Here is a 20666-nt window from a genome sequence, read left to right as displayed (position 1 = left end):
TAAACAACAAAATCAAACAATTTTTTTTCCTGAAGCAATTTCATATTTAAAAAATTAAAGGTTTTCTTATATATTTTTTAAATTTTGATCTCTTATTTTAAAAATCACGATTTTGATAACTTTTTGAAGTTTTCTGATTAATTTTTTATCGAATAAAAATCCAATACAAAAATTAAAAGGGCAAAAATCATAAATTTTAAAATAGAAGATAAAAATCCGAAAATCCAAAAAATAAAAGGAGGATCGAAATTACAATTAAGTTTTAGATTAAATTAATTAAAATAAATTATTATGTAGAATTAATTTTTTTTAAATTAATTAAAATAAATTATTATGTAGAATTAATTTTTTTTTAAATTCATAACTTTTTTTATTGATTTGTTTAACTAAATTAACTACTCCGTACAATTTAAAACATAAAAAGTTAGCGAATAACTTTAACTTTATTATTCACCATAGATTACACAAACGTGCACATTCATCCATCCGTCAAAATCGAAACACACCTGTCCGCGCACGTTAGCCCAAGTTTTACTCACCCAGTGCACGTTAGTATACGGTAATGCTTCCCTGCAGTCACCACCATGGTTCTCCCGAACCTCCTTTCTTTCCCAACCTTATCCTACGCATCCCTTTTCTAGGGTTAACGTTTGTTCCATGCTTCGTTTCATAATTAGGGTTCCTTCATTCACATTGTAGTCGCTTTTCACCACATGGATCACAGAACGAAACCTAACAATTCGTTCTCATACTCCACTCTCTTCAATCTCCAGGTTCATCTCCGTTTATTTTCAATGCGTGTTTCTTCTTGTTGTGGAAATTCATTGTTTTTTTTACAATTTTTTTAGTTTTCCGCTTTTTTTCTCTCACGGTTAGTGTCTGAATTGAAATAGTAGACTTGGTTTTAATAGTAAATTAAACGAATTTGTGTTTTTTTCTTCTTCTTCTGGTTCTGATTGCATTGTTTTGTAGTCTTTGATCAACTTTGAACTTCCAGAACAAGATGATGATTTTGAATATTATGGGAATAGTAGTCAGGATGAGAGCAGAAACAGCCGAGGTAGGCACTTTTTTTGTTTGTTTGTTTGGGGGTTGTTGTTGTTGTTGTTGTTCAATTTTTAGATGTCTTTTAGGTTTTTAGATTAGAGTGTTTAATGTAACTGGATTTTTTTTTATCGCGAGTGATGGTTCTGCTGTAAGAACTTACTGTTTTGGTGGTTGGTGATTGTTGATTAATTTTAAGAGGTTTTACTTATGAGTTTGCTGTGCCTTTGGGATGCTTCCATGTGTAGGTGGGGCAGTTGCAAGTCATAGTAATGGGAATGTGTGTGGGAGGGATGTGAATTTGTTGAAGAAGAGGAGTCGGTCTGGGAACAGTGATAACGAGGAAAAAAGTGGTTTTCACGGGACACATACGATGGAAGAACGATACCGATCAATGCTTGGAGACCATATTAAGAAATACCAGAGGAGGTTTAAGGGTACCAGGAATAGTCCTGACCCGAATCAGGTTGTTGTTCCATTTGCAAAAGCTAACAATGGATTAAAAGCTCACAAGCCGGGGAATGAGCGTAGGAGAGGATTGCTCGATGAAGAGACTATGTCTGAGTGGATGAATGGTTCAAATGCTCAGAAAGCCGGGAACATCCTTGATACAGATTTCGTACAGCAACATGGTCCTGACAGGTTTGTCTTTTCTTCCCTGTTCATTTTGTAGAGTTTGTGCTTCTGAATAATAATAGTCTTTGCTTAAGTTACAAATTACCTTACCTTTTCCAAACTCTTTGCAGGGTTATGTATGAACCTGCATCTGTGAATATTGGGGACGGTGTGACTTATAAGATTCCTCCAATTTATGATAAGTTGGCTGCAATGGTGAACCTTCCAAGTTTCTCAGATATCCATGTTGAGGACTTCTACCTTAAGGGTACATTGGATTTAGGCTCCTTGGCTGAAATGATGGCATCTGATAAAAAGTTTGGGAATAGAAACCGAGCAGGCATGGGGGAAACTGTATCCCAATATGAATCACTTCAAGCACGGCTAAAGGACACACCAGTTTCTAATTCAGCTCACAAGTTCAGTCTGAAAATATCTGATGCTGATTTGAATTCCTCCATTCCAGAGGGGGCAGCTGGAAGCATAAAGCGGTCTATTTTATCCGAGGGGGGTATATTGCAGGTTTACTATGTTAAGGTTTTGGAGAAAGGAGACACTTATGAGGTACCTATCAGATAATATGTAAGAGATTTTTCCTTTTATCTTTACCACCCTTCTTTTTTTTTGCTTACATATTGCTTTGTCTTTCAACTGCTTCAGATCATTGAAAGAAGCTTACCCAAGAAACAAAAGGTAAAGAAAGACCCTGCGTTAATAGAGAAAGAGGAAATGGATAAGTTTGGAAAGATTTGGGTAAATATTGTTAGAAGAGACTTACCAAGGCATCATAGGAATTTTACCACTTTTCATCGAAAGCAGCTCGTTGATGCTAAGAGGGCCGCAGATAACTGTCAAAGAGAGGTAAGCCCCATCTCCCCCTTCAATAGATTGTTCGTCTGTATATTTAGCGTTGATTTGTAGTATATATTTAATGTAATATTAATATTAATATAGCTGTCTAGTTTAAAGCTTTTAATGGTATGTTGTGCATTTTTCATTTGCACTTTAATAAGTTTTATGAATCTATTTTCTTTCAGGTTAAAATGAAAGTTAGTAGATCGCTTAAATGGACGAGAACTGCTAGCATGCGATCCCGAAAACTAGCTAGAGACATGTTACTATTCTGGAAACGAATAGATAAGGAGATGGTATTTTTTAATTTGTTGCTCAAGTTAATTGATTTTATGGTGCAAATTATTAAACTCTGCCTAGGAGGACATTGTATTTTAAGTTTGGGGAACATGATGACTGCTAACTCTCTCTTAAGCCCTGCCTTTACTCTTGAAAACATCTCTTATGCATGAAAGTTGATAATAGGTTTTATCTACTTGATTATGTGCCTTGGCCATGTGATTATCTAATGGATTATAGTCTTGTATTCTGTGTTAATGAGATTATGAAACGGTGCCTCAGTTTTTTAAATGTAGTGAGTCGTGATTGATCTGGGTGTTGGGCGGTATATGCACTTTTCAAACCAAAATATTAAATTATGGGGTGTGAGCTGTTCAGTTTAGATGTTTTTGAGATTCAGATACACCACATTGTTGGTTCTGTTTGGGTGGTCTATTTGGTAGACATGCAAATGTTATCATCTTTATTTGAAATTACTTTTTGATACGAAAGTATGGTCATGCTGATGTAATAGCCACTCATAGTATAACATTAGACTTGAATATGCTGTAATTTTTTAATTTCATCCCTTGCAGTTAGAAGTGAGGAAAAGGGAGGAAAAAGAAGCTGCTGAAGCTTTGAGGCGCGAGCAGGAGATTCGAGAAGCCAAGAGGCAGCAGCAAAGGCTAAATTTTCTAATACAACAGACTGAGCTATACAGTCACTTTATGCAGAACAAGTCAATATCTTCAGAAGCTCTATCCATGGCAGATGAAAATACAAATGATGAAAATGCACTGATCAACTCTTCAGCTGCTGGTCGTAATGAGGAGGAAGATCCCGAAGAGGCTGAATTGAGGAAGGAAGCTTTGAAAGCTGCTCAAGAAGCAGTTTCTAAGCAGAAAATGTTAACAAGTGCTTTTGACAGTGAATGCTTGAGGCTGCGCCAGGCTGGTGAATCTGATTCACTTCAACCAGAAGTTTCTGGAGCGAGTAATATTGACTTGAAAACCCCGTGAGCTGCCTGTCTTTCTTTATTTGGTTATCTGAATGCATATTATCCTCAGATTCTACATTACATAGACACATGTGAATGTACTCTTGCAAATTTATGTTGATGGTCAATTATATAGTATCAAAGAATGTGCAATAATCAACAGTGTTCCTTCTAATCAATTTTTGCATTGTTGCATTGCAGCTCCACCATGCCCGTGGCATCGACAGTTCGGACACCTGAATTATTTAATGGCTGTCTCAAAGATTATCAGCTAAAAGGTCTTCAGTGGCTAGTTAATTGTTACGAGCAGGTTGTTGAGCACTCTTAAATAAAGTCTCGATGATTTATTTCTTTTGGTTGCTAATTAGAAGGCATTTGGTCTATCTCAGGGTTTAAATGGTATTCTTGCTGATGAGATGGGACTTGGAAAGACCATTCAGGCTATGGTTTTTTTAGCTCATTTAGCTGAGGTAGCTTTTCATTCAGCCTTTTCTTCTTCTTTCCATTTCAGTGACTTTATTCAGTTTATCGTAACTTGCTTGTCCCATGCAGGAGAAAAACATATGGGGACCTTTTTTGGTTGTTGCACCTGCTTCTGTATTAAATAATTGGAATGAGGAACTCGAGCGCTTCTGCCCTGAACTGAAAATACTTCCTTATTGGGGTGGGCTTTCAGAGCGGACAGTGCTTAGGAAAAGTATGAACCCAAAGGATCTTTATCGCAGGTAATATTATTTTAGTTGTGCATTTTCATTACCTTGAAACACAGGTGGCAGTAAAGGCCTTATGCTTAGGGTAGATCTTTGAGATCAATGGGCTTTTCTTGTAATCAATAAAATGTTGCTAACCCTATAAAGATATTTCAGCACATATAATTTGGATGCTTGGATTGTAGAATGCATTCTCTCTCGCCACTTTTATATTTGTTGTTGAAAAAGTGTCAAAATAAGGATCTCCTTTTAAACCTGATTAATGGCGTGACTTTTGATTTTCACTAAAAATATCAAATCAACTAATCAGTCAAGGCGGTAGATTTAGCAAGTTTAACTTGAGAAAATTTGGTTTTATGCCACTACTGCCTTTTCAGATTTCAGAGACAGTGAGATATACAGAGACTGTTGTTGGCATCCAATCCCCTGCTGTGGTGGTGCGTCAGGCAAAGAGAGAAGGGGAGAAGTTGGGAGGGGCGCTGTGAATAGAGAGAGAGAGGGAAAAGAGAGGCTGTAAGGTTTGGTAGAGCTTGTAATTAAAATCAAATAAAAGGACAAAAAAAGAGCATTTTAATTGCTAAAAGGGCTTAGTTTATGGGGTACCTCATGATGTGGTTTTCCCCTCTAGAACCCCCAATATTGATCCAAACACTAACACCGTCAGAAATGCACTAATAAAATTTGTCGGCAGGGCTGCATTATACTGATTATAAGTAAACAGTTAGTAGTGTACTACCTCCAACTAGGATTTTCTTGAAATTGGCAATGAGGATGGATTTGGTAACTTAGAAAAAGATTTAACAATGTAAGCAAATATAATTAGTCTTGTTTCGTTTGTTGGGAATTTGGTTTCTTTGGGTTTTATTCACCAACTTAGAAAATTTAGTTAAATATGTTGTCGGTCTCTATGAAATTATGATCGTTTAACTTTAGTCCCTCTAGAAGTTTCTGAATTATTTGTCTGGATAAAACACAGAATTTTATATTTTACAGAGACTAAAAATGAATACATTTTTATATGGAGTGTTTAGGGACCAAAACATACTTTCCCCTTAAAAATCTATCTAATACTATGGTACACTTATATCGTTTGCATAAGCTGCCATGTAATTGAACTCTGTAAGCATTTTTAGGGCATTAATATGTAGGATGGATTTAGATTTAGTCAAACTAAACTTTGGAACATTTTAACAAATAAAACAGAATATTATTATGAGATGAAAACGAAAGCCAAAGTAATGGGATGAAAAGTATATCAATGCATTGTTCATTTGTATAGCATCATCTCTGGCTAAAACCTTTGGAACCGTCAGGCTAATACAATATTCTGTGCTTTACCCACCATTAATAAATTCTATTTGTATATCTTTTGGTCTTTAATTTTGAACCCTCTAATTTCTATTGTTATTGTACTTATTTACCAGGGAAGCTAAATTTCACATTCTCATCACAAGCTACCAGCTGTTAGTCTCTGATGAGAAGTATTTCCGACGTGTGAAATGGCAGTATATGGTTTTAGACGAAGCTCAGGCAATTAAAAGTTCCAACAGGTTTGCATTAATATCTTTTTCTGGGGTGCATAAGTGAATATTGTTAATTATTAGTTGCTCCTTGTTCTTACTGGATATTTAAACAAATCTGTTATTAGTTATTTTATATGGTGTATTTTTTTAGTATTTAGCTGTGTATAATTTTGTATATATTTTATTAACTGTGTGGTTGGGGAAATATTTGAAGTTGCCTAAACATCTGTTTTTATCCCTTTAAAAAAATCATAATTTATCCAACAGTATAAGATGGAAGACACTCCTCAGCTTTAACTGTCGGAATCGCCTACTGCTGACCGGTACGCCCGTTCAGAATAATATGGCCGAGTTATGGGCTCTTCTTCACTTCATTATGCCAACTTTATTTGACAGCCATGAGCAGTTTAATGAGTGGTTTTCAAAAGGGTATGTATTCCTAACTATTGTCCTTGGATAGTTTTGCTAATTTAACAACAGTCTGACCATCTGTTATTATTTATGACACTAGAATTGAGAACCATGCAGAACATGGGGGTACTTTAAATGAGCACCAACTTAATCGTTTGGTAAGTGTATTTCCTGTTTGATTAGTAATAAATAAATGGTAAGGATGTATTATTGCATTATATTGATTTTTTTAATCAGAAATTGTATGGGCATATAAAACCTACATTGTGGAATGAGAGGTGATAGACTAGTATAGTAGTATCTTATTACAAGAAAATATGGAAATAGAGCAGAACTTCGAGGGTCTGCAACCTCCAAATGCCCAAAGGTCCTAATTCTTTGAATGACAAGATTCACCTCATTCTCAAGCCTCTTTCTTATTTACGGGCAACATGCCTTACTTCTCCTAAGTCCCTGATTGTCCCCAATCCACTAACCAAGCTTTACCTATCAGGGCACGACCCTAGCCCCCTTTCTTATTTACGGGCAACATTTCATTTTTAAAATAAAAATGATTTTTGTATAAAGCTGATAGGATACTGGATTTGGGCCTTTTATCCCAAATGAGAAGGTTGAATTGGGAAATAGGAATGGCATGGCAATATTCTGTTAGCATAACCCCTTTTAACTAACCAACCAAATTTAACTCCTCTTTGTTATCCTAACATATCCATAATACGGTTAGTTAAAAGGGGTTATACATATGGAACATCAGGATGGAGGGAATCATTATGTGAATTCCATAATCTGTGTAAAATGAGAAACCTTTTGTAACCAATGGAGGAGAGATCTCTCTCCTGACCCATTCATTCTGATAAGTATCCAAGCACTTGAGGAACACACCCTTAAACAAAGATATGGCAATTGGAGTTACAATCGGGTGTCTTATATGGCGACTTTCATTTTTATTATTCCTTCTAAATATTTTTTTTACCATATTGTTAGAATTGTATTTTAGAATTTTGACATATATTCAGTTGCTCTTCTCTTAACAGCATTCAATTATAAAGCCTTTCATGCTTCGGCGTGTTAAAAAAGATGTAGTTTCTGAGCTGACTAGCAAAACTGAAGTGACCGTGCACTGCAAGTTAAGTTCTCGGCAACAAGCTTTCTATCAAGCAATTAAGAACAAGATATCTCTTGCTGAGCTGTTTGATAGTAATCGTGGACAGCTCAACGAGAAGAAAATCTTGAATTTAATGAACATTGTTATTCAACTGAGAAAGGTAGACATTGTTATCCATATTTTTCACCCCTTATTTTCTCTGTTTTAGTTCTAGTGATGTAAATTTTGTATTAATTGGTTCCAGTTGAAATAAAGATTATTATCCAACCATAATTACTTATAATAAATGTTGCTCTTTGGATTTGTCAGGTTTGCAACCATCCAGAGTTGTTTGAGAGGAGTGAGGGAAGCACATACCTTTACTTTGGAAAGATTCCAAATTCCCTTCCTCCTCCTCCATTTGGAGAGTTAGAGGATGTATATTATTCGGGTGGTCACAACCCCATCTCATATGAGGTACTTCTGGATTTTTTACTTACTGTATCAAAAACATTTCATGTCGTTAGTCGTTATTCTCTCTTCATTGCCTCATGTTTTTCATTCCATTTTCATAATGTCTCTTAAGTTAGGAGCAAAATCAGTATATTGCATCACATTGTATTTCATGTCGTCTCCGTTAGGAGTGCCTCATTGGATGAGATAAGACTTGGATATAAGCTTATTTATAAGTGGAGGCAATCCTCACCTTATAAGCCAATATTGTTAGGGTTAAGTTAGGTTGAATACAAATTCTAAGAATTTCTATTATATTTCAGATAATACACATTAAAATTGTAGGGCGTTGAATGAGAGAAAACGAGAGACATCGCGAAACCCTGAGTTTAAACTACATCACGGAGATTATATTATATGGGCTAAGAAACAAAGGAATATACAATTGAATTGATGACATTAATTACAATAGAGTAAGCTAGTGAGTATGCTAAAACATTTATAGCACATACTATTTAATTTAAATATCAACACTCTCCCTCAAGTTGGAGCATATAAATAAAAAACACCAAACTTGCTACATACTCCCTCTATTCTCTTTTATACGCAATTTTTCCATTCTCTTTTATTCGCAATTTTTGACTTTGTAGGTTCATTGAGTAAATGATGTATTTGGGCTATATATAGACTATCATTCAATGAATCTAAAAAGTTAAAGTTTGCTTATAATAAGGAATGGATGGAGTATAAGCAAATTGATTATTTGAACTAGCAAAGCTTGTGGTGATGTTTTATGGATTTGATATTTTCTCAGACAAAATGTCACTCTATCTCAATATGCATCTTCTCATGAAAAAATGGATTTCAGGCATTTTGCAATGCAACTTGATTATCACAACACAAATTAATCAACACAAATTAATGTAGTTGGTTTTGGTTCTCCAAATTGAAGTTCTTTGAGTAGATGTTTCAATCAAACGAGTTCACATGTTACTGATCTCACAGTATCAGTGTTTTAAAACTCAGAATTGTGACCCACCCAGTCAAGGCACTGGATCACTGGTCGGATCGGTGGGTCACTGATTACATGTTTCCTTTGTGAAATTACAAGACCATCCTTGGATTGAGCTACCTCAATACTGAAAATGTAACAAAGTTTACCAAGGTTTCTAGTTTGATATTGATTAGAAAGATGTTCATCTGGAGTATTTTCTACGGACCACTACCGGTTATGACAATGTCATCTACTTATCTACATAAACAATAAGATAAATGCACCTTTGGGTTGCATGACGATATAATGACCAACTTCACTACATATCATACCAAACTGTTGTGAGACTATGCTGAATCATCCGGGACTATGCTGAATCATCCAGATCAAGATTGAAAGATTGAGGATACTGTTTAAGACCATAAAAGGGACGTGTAACCGACAAACTATGGTAGATAACTCTTCCGGAGCAACAAAAACTAGAGAATAATTCAGATATATTTTTCATAAATAACCATATGCAATGGGAAAGATCATCAATAAAAGTAACAATATGTTTCGACTCATAAGCAAAGTAGTCAATAGCGGCGCTATCCCACTATAGCGGAACGGAGCGGAGGCCGACCATTATGGGAAGATCTTTAGCGGTGCAGAACACTATAGCGGCTGCTATAGGGTAACTAACGGGATAGCAGAGTAGAGCGATTCCCGGTCCGGAGCGGTTTCTGACCTGCTATCCTTTTACCCTCTAAAAAACCGAAATTACCCCTTAAAAATTTACAATATTTTAAAGGGTAACTTTGGGTTTTTCAATCAAATTTGAGTTGAGACTCAACCTTAACCTTTCCTCGTAGTCGGTTATGCACTTCAAGAGTCATGTGTGCTTTGAATTATGAATATAAAGCGGTCATCCTGCTATACGCTATCCCACTATTCCACTTTTAGGGTCGGCCGCTCCGCGACGATATCCGTGAATGATTGCTCAACTCGTAAGTGGCAATAGGATGGGAAAATGAGGACAAACCTCGTTTATTGACTCGATCAGGAAAATAACTATGAGCGTGTTTTCCTAATTGATATGACTCGCAATATAAATCAAATAATTTGGAAAAACTAGTGACACACATTTGAAGTTTGAGAAGACTTTGGTGACCCACGGAGCATGTATGATAAGAGGGTAATCTATGGCAGGGCACATCGTAGATGGGATTCAGAGATAACAAAGACCATTGAACTCGCGTTCGACACCAATCTGTCATCACAAAATCTGATCCTACAAAGTAACATTGCCATTAGCAAAGGTGACAACCCAATCATGAGAACGAGCCAATCAACTAATAGAAGTTAAACAGATTCCATGCAAACAAAGGACAAATGTAATTGATACAGGAGAGGATTTGGACAGTGCCAATCTCTTGGGACTGTGTTTTGGAACCATTGGCTGAGACTACACTAAGCAACTAGATGTAGGGAGAGGACAAAAGAGCCTTATTACCAGAAATGGGGTGAGACACACTAGAAATCGAGAATCCATGGAATAAGAAAAGGCGACTCACAGATGCAAGCAAATAATTTACCAGTATGTGCAACCAAAACAACATAACTTAAGTTATGATGATACTTTACTCAATAGAGAAAATCTTCGTAAGTAGCAGCCAGAGAGGCCTCAGGAGGATCAATAGTCTGGATAGTGTCAGATTGAGCGATCTGAGGACTTGGAAGGCAGGCGCTAAGTTTCCAGTACCAAACAATAGTATGTCCTAAAACGGTGACGGTACTTACAATTGGGACAAGTTTTGGAGGTGGGTGATTGTCCACAGGAATTAAAAACAGCCATAAACAGTGAACAAATAACTAAAACTAGCAGCAAAATGTTACCTGAAGAGGAATTTGCACGATGAACAGTGATATGCGAGATGAAGAATATGCTTGATGGACAGTACAGTTAGTGAACACAATATTACACGAACAATACTCACCAAAAAAGGGGACGGGACAGTAGGGAAGGACAATGGGTCAATCGGGTAAACACGATATAGAGTTATCTCTCAATAGGCTCTAGATACCATGTTGAATGATATAATAAGGAAGAGACACGGTGAAACTGTGTTTCAACTACATTACAAGATTCAGTTATATAGGCTAAGAAACGAATCAATATACAATCTACGACATTAATAACAATAAAATATGCTAGAATATGAAAATTAGTAACAATAGAATATGCTTGTGAGTATGCTAGAACATAAGAAAATATACTATTCCTTTATTCACAAAATATACTATTTAATTCAGATATCATCATAGGGCTTGCAATTTTACATATTCAAGAGGTAGTGTTATTGGGCCAACCGCATCTGTTCAGACTGCAAATGTCCAGTTCTATGCTTGACAATGAGTTGTGAGATCTCGCATCATCTAGAAATATGGCCAAGGAGTCCTTACATGATTCGTTGGGCCACATGCTATAAGTTTTCTTCTATCGGGCCATCTGTTATTAGGTTTCCGCTATCAGGCCACCTGCTATTAGGTTTCCGCTATCGGGCCACCCACCATTTATATTCACACTCCTGATGTCCTGTTCTGGGCGTGACGAGTTGTGTTAAGAGTCCCACATCGGACAATATGTTGGCTGAATATATGTTTGTAAGTGGAATCCTCTCCTTCGAAATCAATTTTGTAGAGATGAGTTGGGCCCAACCCACACATTCTAAGGCAAATGTTTGGTCATTGCTCACCCTTCTAGCTAGCTTTCAGGGTTGATTTAAGCCCAGCCTAAACTTAAGATGGTATATAAGTCAATTTTAGACCTGGCATTGGGTCGCCCACATTTATCCGTGCTCTCAGGGTCTAATCCTAGGCGTCATGTGTTTGATATCCGTCACTCCCATGTGTATGCGCTTCAGAGTCCTATCTTGGGATTGGATAAGTTAAGACTTAAGATCTCACATCGACTTGAGATATGGAAAAATTAGTACCTATAAGACGTGGGCAATCCTCGGGCTACAGTTTTGGGGTTGATACAATAAGACTAATGGTAATCACCATAGTAAATTAAGGGAACTGAATAAAATTGCTTCCATAAGTAGATACTAACTAATTCTACGACATACAAGGATCTTTTTAGGATATTTTGAGATACACCACGCATATCAGGAGGATAGAAGCTTTAATGCTTTACCAATGGCTTCATTTTAAACTTTTATCTATTCTGGATGTAAGTCACAATTTTATAACATGCCTGACTTATAATGGCTTATCTTTTATGGACATCTGATCATAGTCTTAAATAGATTTTTTTCACCCTATAATTCATGATGTTGAGAATGCCTCCTTATTGTTTTTGCCCCATTTTTTCAGATACCTAAACTTGTCTATCAAGAAATTTTGCGGAGTTCTGTAACCCTCAGTTCAGATGTTGGTCATGGTATCTGCAGAGAATCTTTTCAGAAGTATTTTAATATATTTAGACCAGAAAACATTTATAAATCTGTCTTCACAGAAGATATGCATGTTAAAAGTGGAACCTTTGGGTTTACCCATTTGATGGGTTTGTCTCCTCAAGAGGTGACATTTCTGGTTACTGGTTCTTTTATGGAGCGACTGTTATTTTCTATGATGAGATGGGAACAAAAATTCAGCAATGAAGTTGTAGACTTTCTTACGGAGACCATAATTGATGATCCGGAATGTAGCTACCTTGAAGAAGGAAAAGTGAGAACTGTTACAAGAATGTTGTTGGTACCAACGAGATCTGAGACTAAGTTTCTTCAAAACAGATTGCCAACGGGACTCAGCCATGCTCCTTTTGAGGCCTTGGTTGTCCCACATCAGGAGAGGATTATATCAAATGCAAGGCTTCTCTACTCAGCTTACACATATATTCCAAAAAGTAGAGCGCCCCCAGTATGTTATGTTTCTTTATTATCTAGTCTTCTGTTTATTTTTCCAAAATAGGTTCTCTTCTATAAACAGAGTGATAATTAACTATCAACCATGTTTTTTTCTTCTTTCTTAGATTGGTGCTCACTGCTCTGATAGGAACTTCTACTATAAAATGATTGAGGAACTACATGATCCATGGGTTAAGAGGATGTTTGTGGGATTTGCCCGTACGTCTGATTGTAATGGGCCTAGAAAGCCAGATGGTTCTCATCATTTAATTCAAGAAATTGATTCTGAACAACATGTCTGTAAACCTGCTCTTCAGTTAACACACAGTATTTTTGGGTCTTCTCCACCTATGCGAAACTTTGACCCAGCAAAATTGCTTACTGTAAGTATTCCTTTACCCCCCTTTATTGTTTCTGGAGAAGTACTCCTTCATCTCTTGACTTTTGTGTCAAAATAATCTTCTAATTTAAACAATTTTAATATAGGACTCTGGGAAGCTTCAAACACTTGATATATTATTGAAACGCTTACGAGCAGGAAATCATCGCGTTCTCTTGTTTGCTCAGATGACCAAGATGCTAAATATTTTGGAGGTATTTTAAACTTTTCACTGTTAAACCTTTTGATATTGCTTTTTAGAGTTTATTCATTTTGTTCATTCCCACCATATTGTGGGTATGGCATTCAACGTAATGGACTTGTGCTTACCGGTGATTTAATCCTTCTTACAGGACTATATGAACTACAGAAAATATAAGTATTTTAGACTTGACGGATCGACATCTATTCAGGACCGTAGAGACATGGTCAGAGACTTTCAGCACAGGTAATGTATACTTTGTAAATTTTCAATACTGTACTCTAGTTTGAATACTGAACATTACTTATTTCATTATGTAGCTTTATATAGCTTTTTTATTAATTTGTTGTAGGGCTGATATTTTCGTGTTCTTACTGAGTACAAGAGCTGGTGGATTGGGTATTAACTTGACAGCTGCTGACACAGTCATATTTTATGAGAGTGATTGGAATCCAACATTGGATCTACAGGCAATGGACAGAGCTCATCGCTTGGGTCAAACAAAAGATGTTAGTTCCATTTTTTTCCTCTCCCTTCCTTCTCATGTGCACTTATCTGTTGATTGTTCTATTGATGTGATGTTGCTTATTTTTTTGGATCTCAACAATTGGTCCCTGGCTTTTTTCTTTCTTTCACATTTGGAACTGTTGCTTCCCTTCCTTTCCTGATTCTTGCATAAATTTGCTTGCACAGACACAGAAGCTATTCCTTGAGTTTGCAAGTTAATTTTTTAATTTAAAACTAACATTAGAATTATTTTCAAATTGTAGGTTACTGTCTACCGACTTATATGTAAAGAGACAGTTGAAGAGAAGATTCTTCTCAGAGCTAGCCAGAAAAGTACTGTACAGAATCTTGTCATGACCGGTGGTTCTGTTGGTGGTGATCTTTTAGCTCCTGAGGATGTGGTATCTTTGCTTCTGGATGATGTTCAGTTGCAGCAGAAATTTAAAACTATAACTGTCCAGGTTGGTTGTGAAATCTGGTCACTAGAATTCATTTTTTTACATAATGTAGTTGAATGTCCCTGTCACCAACTAAAAAAACAAGGTTTAAATTAAGTTCCAGAAGGCCTAAAACCTTCTTGAGTATTTTCTCCGGATTATATTTGACCTCACTTATCCTTCCAGGGTAGGGATAAGCAAAAGAAAAAACCTATGAAGGGTATTTTGGTAAATGAAGATGGTGACGCATCTCTGGAAGATGTATCAAACCCTGTAGCCATGGGTACAACAGATTATGATCTTGCCGTAGACCCAGAGGGATCAAAATCCAGTAATAAAAAGGTATCACCGTGCTTCTAAGCTTATTGATTTTTGAAAATGCTTTGAATCTCATTTCAATCATTTTGTTTCCCTGACTCATGTCAATTGGTTGCATTCTAAAAACCCGTTTAAGTTTGTTTTGAAAGTTTTTTATCATTTTTTGTTACTCTAATTGTTGAGTAATTATCATTTATTTCAAGCTGTTTTAAATTAAGGGTGGTTTAGTAAAATAACACTCATAATTAAGGCTTGGCTTGCTTTTCTTAATCTTTGTGCCTTTCAGCAAAACGCCTTATCTTAAACTGGAGGGAGTAAAATGACAAGACTTCAAAAGATTTTGAATGTCCGGATATTCTCTCTTGATAGTCTGTAGGTCTAGGAAATGTGTTGAATTTTGTTGTGTGATACTGGATAAGTTGTATTGTTTCCAGGAAATATATTCAAGTTAAGAAAAAAAATAATTAAAATTGAGGAAAGGAGATGTGTGCATTAAATGGATTCATATTTGATCTGTTTTACTGGATCAATTGATACATTTCACCCTCCGATGTGCGGATCCCTGAGAAGAAAATCGCAGGCATGGAGTATTTGGGTACGGATTCTCTATTGCTGTTTAAATAACAGAAGGCCCTGTTAGAGAAGACACTGTTAACTTTCAATATAACTGCTGGACCCTCAAACCATCGAGTGAACTTGTGGTTATATATCTTTTATAACCTGATCATCATATACTGTAGAGTATCAAAATCTGTAGTATTTTATTGGTTTTATCATTTAGCTGACCTATTTTATGAGTTTGTTATTTTCAACTTTGTAACATGATGTTTATTTGCAGAGAAAAACTGTTTCAGATAAGAAAACTTTGAGACCAAAGAATTCACAAAAGACTATTGAATTTGATACCTCACCTAGGGACAACGAATTGGATGATGTCCACATAAATACTGATCCAGTCGTTCAGAGACCCAAGAGACCAAAGAGAACAAAGAAGAACGTGAATGAAATGTTTGAAGAGACTCTTACCGGGTCAGCTACCAAGGTCCCAGAGCAGATCCAATTTCAACCTCCACGTGATGGAGGTTCCAAAATAGAATCAGGTCAAGACACCTAATATTTTTCAAAAACTGGGGAGTTACTGTTCTATCAGCTGTGGATTAACAGTTTTAGGGAGACTGCTAAATTGATTCTCAATATGATCAACAATTTCTGGTTCCCACTTTCTTGGTTTTCGTCTGACTGTAAGTAATGGCAGCAAAGTTGAGTCAAGACAAACAAAGAAATGCTGTATATAGTAGCTTGTATATTGTAGTCCTATTGCTGGTTATAGATCTTCACCTCTTTCAGCATAGTTGTACAGATTGGGCTATCATCTCTATCTATAGTTAATTTTTTGGTGCCATGAGTAATATTTAAATCTTTAATGATAGTTAATTGCATATGGTTGCTTTGCTACCCTTCTGTATCCATCTCTTGACCATCTACACCCATAATCAATATGGTGCGATCTTTTGACATATTAAGAACAACTTGTTTAATTAATCTTATGCAGGGATTGCTATTTGAAAGATTGCTTGTTTATTTTTTAAGTGCTTTGGTACAAGATGCAAATTTGCTAATATGTTGCAATTGGGATCAAATTCAATAACTTTTATTAATTTAATTTTCTCAATATTTATATTTAGGACAGGGGAGAGTATTACTCAAGTCTCTTGGAATATCGAAACACTATAACTAAAATTTAAGATGACCATGTATGAGAGTATATCAAACATCAACTGATTAAGTTGTTGAACTGCCATCTGTTCCAAACAGCTAGTCTTTTTGTTAAAGCCTAACGTGTGCATTTGTGCCTAGGTTGAGAATTAACCTTTGCACCTATGATAATGATCAAATATGATTAGATGTTGAGATAAAGTTTCACATTGTTTGAAAAAGCGGAGGTTGAATACTTTTAAGTCTCTTCCTATCTTAGGAGTGTTATTTTTCTTATCTGGAGATGCATATCTGAAATCTGTCTGTAGACGCATCTTCGTAGCATACTGAAATTGAAACAGAAGCAGAAAATCAGAAACTTGTATTTTGATAATAAAATTACAATTCATAACATAAGATCAATATTTAGGTCGCTTCAACATCTTCAGAATATCTTCGATCGATCTTGAAATCGTTGCTTCCATCTTGATCATTTTTTTTTAAACGGAAAAATATATTCAACATAGTCCTTACATATGTTTTTGTTGTTAGTTGACGGTGAACGATACTCGAGCTTCATAATTTTTTAATTATTTCTATAAGATATGTGATTCTGCATTTCATATTGCAGATATGCATAAGAGGTGTCAACTTGCTTGTATGCTCGAGCATGAGAGACTTAAGCGTCTGTTTGTTTGCGATAGAATGGATGAATTCGGATCATACTCTAGCAGTTAAACATTGCTTGCTCACACATGGATGCTTAAGCTTCGTTCATGGTAGAACAAAAGTAACATATCCTTTATGAAAATGTTTTAAACTGAAAATGAAGCTCAAGGGAAAAACTGAATTTGACGAGGTGAGTTTGCTTTTATTCTGAAAAGAGAGTCATGATTTGAATCGTACTAAAGTCTATGAATGAAGGTGAATACAGTGAGCAACTAGGTCATTCGCTCAGTATCCAAAGATATCCAGAATGAGGATATGAATTATCCACTCTCATCCATTCTCTATTGCTTAAGGCTCGTAGTGTACAATCCTAATCGTATTGTTAATTGCTTTTGAGTTTATTCACAAAATGGTTTTAGTTTTACTGAGAGAGAACAAAAGGGAGAAGAAGAAATCCTAAAAGGTTGAAGTCTGATCTTCAGTCTGCATCCCATATCTGTGTAAAAAGACTTATCAATTATTCGATTTAAATTGCAATAAAGTCTACGAATAGAGGAGAATACGATAAGCAATTGGGTTATTCGTCCCGTACCCAAAGATATTCAGAATGAGGATAAAAATTCTCTACTCTCACCCCTTCTCCATTACTTAAGGCTCATGGCGTGAAATTTGCATCATAACTGATGAGTGTTGAAATTGAATTTCCTTGCAGCTTCCTGTGATGAAGGTTGTCTTTGAAGAAAGAAATGGACTTGGAAATCACTTGAATCAAATTGTGCTAAAGTCTATGAATAAAGGTGAATACAATGAGCAATTGGGTCATTCGTCTCGTATCCAAAGATATTCAGAATGAGGATAGAAATTCTCCACCCTCATCCCTTATCTATTGCTTAAGGCTCGTAGCATACAAATTGACTCATGATTAACAAGTGTTGAATCCACCCTTGCAATGATTGAATAGTAGTCTAGTCTGTCTTGTACTGATTTGAATTGCATGAAATTTTGAATCTTGATCTTGTACAACTCTTGAGATCCAGTATCTAGTACAGCTTGGACACAAAGGACTTGCCCTATCAAGTGATAAAGGATTTTTTGATCACTTGAATAGTCTAGGGGAATTGAGCACATTCAAAGGATTTAATTGGTCAAAGAGAACTTTGATCAACTTAATAAGTTGGGAAAAATCAGTTGAAAATTTATACACACAACAACCTAAAGGGTTAATCAATCAATCATAAGATTTTCACAAGTCCTAAACTAATGGAACATCCAAATCAGGATATTCTAAACCCTAGGGGTCAAATCCTAAATATCTAATTCTAAGGAAAAATGTCATGGTCAAAGTATGATCTAGTCAAGAAAATCAACACCAAAAATTCATCAAAAAAATCAATTCATGCACAAAATAAAATCCACAAATAAATTTTAATCAATTAAAGTCAAACATCTAATTATGGAGGAATCTAACATCTAAACATGTATGAACTAAATCAAATCATGTTAAAATTCCAATTAATACTATCATGTTAAATTCAATTAATACTATCATGTTAAATTCAATTAATTTGTTCAATTATTAAACTAAAATCATAAAAAAATATGCATGGCAAAAATTAAAGAACAAAGAACAAGCATGTAAAATAAGGCTCAAACAAGGGGGCTCAGAAGGCAAAATAGAGGTGCCTAAAAGAAAATGCGCCTGGGCCCAAACAGGGGCCCAAAATCCAACTACATGCAGTTAGGGAGGGGGTGTACTAGTACATCCATGCAGTATTCAACAATATTGGCCAAGAAGCCCAAGACATGGCCCATGCACGGATCAACCATTGCGAAAAATTGGATAAAGCCTAATATAACTAGGAATTGAGTCAACAATGCAAGTGTCATGGTCACATCAGATTAATGAATTCAAAAGGAAATTGAACACGTGGTAAACATGTCCAAAATAAGCTCAGATCCAAACTCAAACGCGTTCTCCAGCTCTCTCCTCTCCGTCCTCCCTCCACCATGCCAGACGTTCTCTCCGCCAGTGGAGGCGCCACCAAAATCATAATTGAATACATCATCCAAACCGGAATTTCATCATGAAACTGTATCCTACCACGAAATCTCCTAATTCTAACAAACATGCTCGAATCGAAGCGTAAACCCTAAGAACCCTAGGTCCAATTTCTAAAATTAAACCATATATGTTGGGAATCAAAGCCCCATAGGTTAGGGCTTTGATTATCCTAACCTCAAATCATATTTTGGTATTAAGAATCAGAGCAAATAGTGGAAGAATTGAAAACTCACCGGTGGAGCAAGCTTGGTCGTTGCCAGAATTTTAGGTAAGTATTCAAACTTCGAACCTTCTTCTTCTTCTTTTTCTCTTAGCTTCTTCTTATATGATTCCTATGTGAATAGTGGATCCGAGTGAGAGAAAGAGTGAATCATGTGTGAGAGTATGAGAGATGAAGCTTGAAATTCTGGAAAAATTGGGAGAATGATTTTGTGATATGAGATTTGAGAACTGGATGATTTATATAGAGCTTATGAAATTCATATTTCGATTAGAGATTGAAATGCACATTCAAATGAAATTCGTTTTTCAGTTAGAGATCAAGGAGTTAGTTAGAGTGAAATTCAGTTGAAAATGAAAGTCAAATGTAAATGCATTTTTGTTAGTTATCAAATAAGACATGTTGTTAGTTTATTGGACTGAAGTGAAATGAAATTCGAAATGGAAGATGATGAACCAGTTGAGATTATGTTTTGTTAGTTATCCATTTTTGACTCTTTGAGGATGAATCATGAGGGGAATGCTCAAGTAAAGGAGACAAAGGCCTTGGCCTTAATCCAGAAGTACGAGTCATTCAAAATGGAAGATGATGAAACAATTGAGACTATGTTCTCAAGGTTTCAGATGCTTGTTACAAGACTGAAAGTTTTGGACAAAGGATAATCTACAACTGACCATGTCAAGAAGATTATCAAAAGTATTCCCCAAAAATGGAGACCTATGGTAACTACTTTGAAGCTGGCAAAGGATCTAAAAGTATCAGTCTTAAAGAACTTGTTAGTTCTTTAAGAAGCCACGAGATTAAGCTCGAGGAAGGTGAACCTTAGAAGCAAGGTAAGTTTGTTACTCTAAAGTGTAAGCCTGAAAAGACAAAAGCCTATCAAGCTAAGGAAGAATCAGAAGGATCTGATGAAGACTCAGAAGATGATGATGAGCTATCTCTAATTGCAAAGAGAGTCAATAGACTCTAGAAGCACAGGCAAAATGGTCAAAGAAAGTTCAGAGGAGACAGAAGGACTGCTGGTCGTTTCGATTTTTCATCTGGACAGAAGAAGCAAGGTTTTGGAAAAGAAGTTATCTGCTTTGAGTGTAAAGAGCCAGACCACTACAAAAATGATTGTCCTAAGTTAAAAAAGGACAAAAGGCCTAAGAAGAATTTTTTTAAAGGCAAGAAGGGGCTGATGGCTACATGGGATGATTTAGAATCTGAAGAAGAAGATTCTGATGAAGAAAAAGCCAATGTGCATTAATGGAAACTACAAATGATCCTGAAGGTTTTGAAGAACTAGAAGACAAGGTAGTATCAGAATCAGAATCAGACTTCAATTCTGAAGAGGTATTTTC

The 20666-nt window shown here is 35.9% G+C and overlaps 1 protein-coding gene across 2 annotated transcripts; it reads left to right on the top strand.

Moving 5' to 3' along the window:
• The first annotated feature begins 486 nt into the window (after positions 1-486).
• On the top strand, positions 487-16079 carry LOC127126363 (chromatin-remodeling ATPase INO80). 2 transcript variants are annotated; one of them, XM_051055282.1, is made up of 23 exons: positions 487-773; positions 973-1060; positions 1293-1686; positions 1791-2223; positions 2320-2520; positions 2697-2807; positions 3366-3784; positions 3968-4076; positions 4156-4236; positions 4319-4491; positions 5901-6026; positions 6267-6428; positions 6511-6568; positions 7445-7675; positions 7825-7971; positions 12302-12847; positions 12960-13217; positions 13321-13428; positions 13567-13661; positions 13768-13924; positions 14186-14383; positions 14546-14701; positions 15112-15272. In XM_051055282.1, exons 1-23 carry the CDS (start codon positions 714-716, stop codon positions 15127-15129), a joined length of 4329 nt encoding a protein of 1442 aa, XP_050911239.1. In that variant the 5' UTR covers positions 487-713; the 3' UTR covers positions 15130-15272. The 2 variants fall into 2 exon arrangements, with proteins under 2 accessions (XP_050911239.1, XP_050911238.1); XM_051055281.1 differs by lacking the exon at positions 15112-15272 and adding an exon at positions 15516-16079 and having other exon boundaries at positions 488-773.
• Positions 16080-20666: the final 4587 nt, after the last annotated feature.

The sequence above is a fragment of the Lathyrus oleraceus genome, chromosome 3 (genome assembly GCF_024323335.1).
Source record: "Lathyrus oleraceus cultivar Zhongwan6 chromosome 3, CAAS_Psat_ZW6_1.0, whole genome shotgun sequence".
In the NCBI taxonomy this organism is placed as follows: domain Eukaryota; kingdom Viridiplantae; phylum Streptophyta; class Magnoliopsida; order Fabales; family Fabaceae; genus Lathyrus; species Lathyrus oleraceus.
This window is presented reverse-complemented; position numbering and strand designations above follow the sequence as displayed.

Bases quoted from the DNA above. Each gene is read 5' to 3' on its own strand.
- LOC127126363 (XM_051055281.1), top strand. From the start codon at position 714: ATGGATCACAGAACGAAACCTAACAATTCGTTCTCATACTCCACTCTC. The intron at 4,077-4,155 runs GTTGTTGAGCAC...GGTCTATCTCAG, and splicing joins TAGTTAATTGTTACGAGCAG to GGTTTAAATGGTATTCTTGC. The intron at 7,972-12,301 runs GTACTTCTGGAT...CCATTTTTTCAG, and splicing joins ACAACCCCATCTCATATGAG to ATACCTAAACTTGTCTATCA.